At 30.1% G+C, this 6,878-nt stretch overlaps 1 protein-coding gene across 1 annotated transcript; it reads left to right on the plus strand.

The window, feature by feature from the left end:
- The first annotated feature begins 3,434 nt into the window (after positions 1-3,434).
- LOC106757415 (ethylene-responsive transcription factor WIN1) lies at positions 3,435-4,251 on the plus strand. Its single transcript, XM_014640084.2, has 2 exons — positions 3,435-3,560; positions 3,642-4,251. Exons 1-2 carry the CDS (start codon positions 3,481-3,483, stop codon positions 4,192-4,194), a joined length of 633 nt encoding a protein of 210 aa, XP_014495570.1. The 5' UTR covers positions 3,435-3,480; the 3' UTR covers positions 4,195-4,251.
- Positions 4,252-6,878: the final 2,627 nt, after the last annotated feature.

Raw genomic sequence — 6,878 nt, forward strand, 5'->3', positions numbered from 1 at the left:
AACAACGACGAACATAAATCAAAAACCCTAAACAAAAAAACACTAAACCCTCACCACAACATCCAGAACGCAACACCACAAATCAAAAACCCAAAACTCAACAACGCAAACCCAAAACCCAACAACGCAAAACAAAAACCCAAAAGTCGAACAACACAAAAACCCAAGTACTCTAACAAAAAACCCAAAACCCAACAATGCATTTAGCTTCCTACAACGAAGCTGCTGTTCGGGACTTTCCATTTCCACCAAACGCCGACAACGGAGAACCAAAAACCAAACGTCACACAGACCAACCAGGGGGCAACCACAAGGGAGGGAAGAACGAAATGAGAGAGAGAGAACGAAATCTGAGACAAAACGCAATGGAACAGGCAAAAGGGTATATTTGGAATGGAAAATTTTCCAAATTCTATTCATTTTGGTTCACAGATTTAAAAAAAAAAAAACAACCAATGCCAGCTTGACATGTGTGTGTGTCAAAACTGTGTCAGAAAAGTTGTGTTAAAATAACGAGATCCGTTATCTAACTAATTCCAAATCACTAACTAAAGTCATTATTTAATAGGTCTCATTCACAATTGATTATTATTTATCTCATATTGTCGTGTGATTTTGTTCATTACACAATAAGCCAAACAAATAATTAAAAACTTCAATACAAATGTATGTATTAATTATAAAAGTAATGTGTTTTATCATGATTATGTTGTAAATTACTAATGACTTCTCTTTTTAGTGCTATTAATCTCAATGAAATCTTAGTTGGTAAACCCATTGCATCCTCATCCCATCTTGATTGAATTTATCCTATAGTATGTAGTTTTCATTTAATCTATATATTATCAACTAAATTCTCTTAGTCCTTCATATATTAATTACACAATTTTCAAATATTAATGTAATAAGCAACGTGAAAACTTTGAGTGTAGATATTACATTATGTATTGGATGTGGATCATAACTATCAATGTTTAATTTTGCTTCCTATGCTATATTATAACATAATTAATATATATTTCATATTTCATGTTTTTTAGGGTGTCAAACCATTGGGAATAGACATATTTGAAGAAATTAATGAAATGAGCAAAATATTTTTTTAGGCGTAAAAATTAGTTTCATAGTCATTAGGAATGTTTTATTTGAATGTTTAAGTATTTTGATGTCTTAACCTTTAGTATAATAATTTTGATATGTTTTAGAATTTTATTTAGGAGAACTATCATTGTAAAACATTATATATTTGAATTGTCTACAATATGGAATGTGTTGATCTTTTGCAAGTTATAGAATAGATTATAGAAATAAATATTGCATTTAAAAAAAATAGCACATCTTAAATTGGTTGTGACCTGATGTATTGAGTTTATAAAAAAGCAGTTACATCAGTTGTAACCTTAACTGATGTAATATTTCTTTCTCTTATTGATGGTTTTTTCCTCTGTTAGAATGATTTGTTATAAACTAAAGTTATATTTTTATGATATTACATCGATTTTTATCACTATGTACTTATTATATCGTTTGATATTACATCAATTTCTTTTAATTGATGTAATATACTTCAAAAGAAAAAAAAAACTGATGTAATATTCATTTTCTTTATTAGAGTATATTTCAATGTTTCAATCTATTAATGTGTTTAGCATCATTGTTAACTTAGGTTTATGATTGAATATACAAAGAGAGAGATAATTTACATATGAGATGAAATTAATTTAATATGCAGTTAAAATTTACATTCTTCAAATGTTTGATAATTGTATGAGATGTGAGTTCTTGAAATGAAAAGTGATATGATCAAGGTTTTAATACAAAATAGGAGTATAATATAAAGGTATTAGGAGGTAAGAAGTTAGTAGAGATTATGCACAATGTTTTGAAAAATAGGTTCGAGAAACTACACTAATTTCATGTTAACTACTGTTTTGTACCTAAAATTATTGGTCAAACAAATAGCCTTTATTTACCAGTAGGTTTTAATATTAGATGATAGAGTTTGATATAATTTTGTGGAAGTGATCACGATTTCCATAACACAACAATGGAGTGACTCATGTTTTCTAATTCAAAGTTTTAAGTAATGAGTTTTACACTGCTTAGAAACTGAGATCAGAATAATTTAAATATATATTCCTCATCTCCCATCCTTGATATATTTTTTCAAAAGATAAAATAAATAAATAAAAAAACCGTTTCAAAACATACAATATATTAAAATTTAGTGATTGATACTTATATTATCTCATTGGAATTGACACTAGAAGACATTTATTTTATATTTATAGTTTTTACTTATATATATTTAAGGAATTAATTAATAGAGTGAGATTATTATTTAAAGTGATTTTAGTTAAATAAAATAAAATGAGCGATTATGATTGTGAAACAGGAGCATGCATATATAGATGAGATCTTAAACAGTGGTTTGAGACGTTTATGCAGGAACTACCATATAGTTGATTTAATTATGTACCAACTACTTTGAATTTGAACAAGTTAAGCATTATTGGAAGTGAGTAGATAATAATGAGAAATAATAGAATCTGACTGAGCGTCAACTTCGTCATCATGTATTACATGTGCTAAATGGTCCCAACAATATATATAAATTGGATAGCAACACTTTAACCCTAGTTTTTGGCTACTAAATTAGCCGACTAGTTTCAACAGTTTAGGTTCAAATCATCAAATATATGCTCATTTCTATGTCTTCACAGCAGCATTTATTCAAAGGTTAGTTACCTTTTTGGAGGGAGAGTATCTAGGTGACCATGTTTAAATTCACTTATGGACTGTGTATTTGAGTAGATTTGAGGGAGAGTAATTGAAGGGATTTGAGAGGATTTGAAGATAAATTTTTTTATTGTTTATTTGAATAGATTTAGAGGTAAGTGAAAATAGACGTGGAAGTAAAATTTGTGAGAATTAGTATAGAATTTAATTTATATGATAGATAAAAAAAATTATTTCCAAATTCACTCTCACCTCCAAATCTATTCAAATAAAGAATAAAAATATTTAGGTTTAATTGCTCTTTTTGTCCGCAGTTTGGTTACAGTGTGTCAAATTCGCCCCCCTTTTAGAAAAATGTCAATTTCGTTCCCATATAGAAAAATTTGTGTCAATCAAGTCATTTCCCTTAAATACAAACTAATGGTGTTAACAAATTTGTGAGTGATTGACACAAATTTTTTCTATATGGGAACGAAATTGATATTTTTCTAAAAGAGGAACGAATTTGACATACTTCAACCAAGCTGAGGACAAAAGAAACAATTAAACCAAATATTTATCATCAAAATCCTCTCAGTTAGTCTCTCTCAGATCCAGTCACTCTTAAATCCACAAGGTGATAGACAAAAAAGTTTTTCATTAAATTCACCTGCTTCCTCTTACTTTTCTCTCCCTTTATAACTTCTCATCACTCTCACTTCAAAATCACTCACTTCCATTATCAGTATCAGTATCATTATCATGGTGCAAACAAGGAAGTTCCGAGGTGTCAGGCAGCGCCATTGGGGTTCTTGGGTATCAGAAATTCGCCACCCACTTCTGTAAGCTCTTCTCTTTCTCACACTAACATCGTATTATGTTACTCTTTTTACCAATGGTGTTTTATTGGGTGCATGAAACAGCAAAAGGAGGGTGTGGCTGGGTACGTTTGAAACAGCAGAAGAAGCAGCACGAGCATACGATCAAGCTGCGATTCTCATGAGTGGACGAAACGCAAAAACCAATTTTCCAATGCTTCAAACTCCAGAGGGTGACCCAAAGACGCTAACCGCCACGCACGAAACCCCATCAACCTCAAAGGAACTGGAAGAGATTCTTCACGCAAAGCTTCGAAAGTGTGGGAAGCTTCCTTCTCCTTCCATGACTTGCTTGAGACTGGACCCAGAGAACTCCCACATCGGCGTGTGGCAGAAGCGCGCCGGTCACTGTTCTGACTCCAACTGGGTCATGATGGTTCCCTTCGGAAAGAAGGGTGATGAAGGTGGAAACAGTTCCAGGAGTGGTGGTTCCTTTGATTCGTTTTCTGAGTGTGATCAGACGGTGCAAGTTAGAAGACAGGAACATGTGAGAACAGAGATGGAGGAGGAAGAGAGAATCGCTATGCAGATGATAGAAGAACTCCTGAGCAGAAACTGGCCCACTAGCCCTTCTTCATGTAATAACAACATCTGTTAAGGTTTCTTCTTTAAGAATTTTCTCCTCAGTTGTTGTCGATCGCCTATGTTTTGTTCTTGCTTGTGTTTTTAGTCTTCTTCTTCTTCTTGTACTTGATTTTTCGGAACTTCCATTTTACACTTGATAGGATAAGTTTCGCTTCGCTTTTCCTTCATGTGTGTAAATCAAAAGTAAAGAAAAATCATCATTTGGATCATATATATATATATATATATATATGATATAGATATGTTATTATTTCATATAAACTTCTTAAACACTTTGCTGCATTTTATTTTTTTTTCTTAGTAATTACGTCGTATATTATATAGATATATTGTTTTTACTCTTTTTTCTAGTATTGATGAATTTTTTTATGTACATGAATATATACTTTTACAAACTTTATTATGAACATGCAAAAATGTAATACGATTTGTGTTAATTTTACGTTGTATGAGAAGATGAAGTTTTAGCGTATACAAGGGTAGGTTGTCCCAATCGCATGGTTGGGGTTGTTAGAAGGGTAGTTGCAAGTCAAGTGTTAGAGGAGATTTAATACCATTATTCAAAATTTTGACTGTGTTTACAATTTATAACTCACATTAATGGCAGATTCACTGTTGTAAATATATGAGTTAATTATACTCATAAGTTATTCTTATAAAGAAATTAACTTTTGTATTTTTTTAAGAAAAAATAAAATAAAAAATTAGATAATGTCAAACGAATAATGTAAAAATTTGAAATGTATCAAATTATTATTTTTCTGAGTACTAGTATCTTAACATGTCAATGTGTGAATTACACTTATTTGACACGGTCTCACGTCATATTTAATTGAGAAATGATTATTTGACACGCTTAAACTTTTTACATCCATTTGACACTATTTTTATTTATTTTTTACTCTCTTCTTTCTTGAAAAACTATAAAATTTTGTATTTATTGAACTATTTTACCCTTGTATTAGGTGTCAAATGAATGTAAAAGTGTGTCATAGTATTATTACTCTTAAAACATACACACTGATGTGAGGATAAAGCGGTGTTTTTGTTTTTGAATTTTTTTCCCCCTCTCCTTACTCTTCAACTTTCATTTTTGACCTATTATTATGTCGTATTCCTTGTTTTTTCTATTTGGTTTTTTTTTTCTCCTACATATCTTTCTTTGATTTGGTATTATGATTGTTATTAAATCATTTTGGTTTTGTTAATAAATAGTATCAGATGAATATAAAAATTTTATATGTAATAAGATATTATTTTTTTATCATTATATAATTCATTATTCTAAACATGAACATCATATTCAGTCTCACACATCTGAACCTCATCAAATATTCCGGACAATAAGACTTGATCCATATTATTTTGTGATAGAAATCAATTAACATAAATTAAAAACCATTATTATCCTATTTTCGAAAACAATTTTCCAGAACCTCAGCAACACTTCAGTAGAGACCCCACACCACTATAGCCATAGCGTCATAGTGTTCAAATAAAACACAAAAGGGTAGGAATGATATTAAAGAAATGATGGGATGTCAGGAAGCAATTGGTAAATCAATGGAAGGTATGAAAATAAAAATGGAATGGGCTTACTAGCCCATTGAAAGAAAGTGATGTCAAAAGAAAATGAAGAAGATGAAGATAGAAATTTGTTTGGCTATGGTGTGAGAAAGAAAAAGAAGAAGCCATTTAACATTTCATAACGTAATAGTTAGACTTGAAAGTAAGACTGAGTTACATTTGCATAAACCAAAACTAATAAAAATAAATAATAAACATTTTTTTAAAAACAATAATATGGGCACATCTTGTATTTTAATAATTATTTTTAAACTTATTTTTATATAAAAAGTTTAAGTGTTTGAATTTAAATGATTATTTAGATAATGAAAATGTTGATAACCAACACTTTAATGATGTTAATAATATGATTGATTTTTATTTTTTTTGTGACAGAAGAAAAAAAAAGTGAAATAGTTATATATGTGATTACTGTTGTTCTGGTAACGAGGAGAGATGTGAATAATGGAAGTGACAATATTTACTGAGAGTAACAACGTGATTGGTTTTATTTGGTGACAGTAATAATTTTTTAACTAACGGTAATATAACATATAATGGTAATATGAATGTCAAATAATCACGGTTGCGCTAAGGATAATGATATTTTGGTAACTTTTTTTAATAATTTTTTGACAATAGGACATGTATTAGTATTTTATTGGTCTATTTAAAAATTTGTTTAAAAAATTATTTAAAACAAATTAATCATAAACTGTCACGTTGTAAAAAAGTTATCAAAAGTTGTTATTAAAAGATTTTTTCCTTGTGTTAATTAATATGATGTCACCCAAAGTCAAAACGGATGTCCCATATTCGTTTGGCTTTGAAACGGATGTGCAACATCAGTTGATGGATATGCAACATTTGTTTCAAGGCTAAACGGATATGTGACATCTCTTCTGATTTGAGTGATTATCGTCTTCCTGGAAAAGGCAATACACAGCATTAAATACCAATAAATACACACATTCAACTTAGTAAATTTAAGATCTATGCATGCATACTAAAGACTACAAAATGAACAACACCTGGTACAAAACAACAACAATGATATGCACCACTAATGCGAACTATACCAGCAAAACACCACGGCACCACGTCACTATGGAGAGCAAAGGTAGAGTTTAG

Source organism: Vigna radiata, chromosome 3, assembly GCF_000741045.1.
Source record: "Vigna radiata var. radiata cultivar VC1973A chromosome 3, Vradiata_ver6, whole genome shotgun sequence".
Taxonomy (NCBI): Eukaryota; Viridiplantae; Streptophyta; class Magnoliopsida; order Fabales; family Fabaceae; genus Vigna; species Vigna radiata.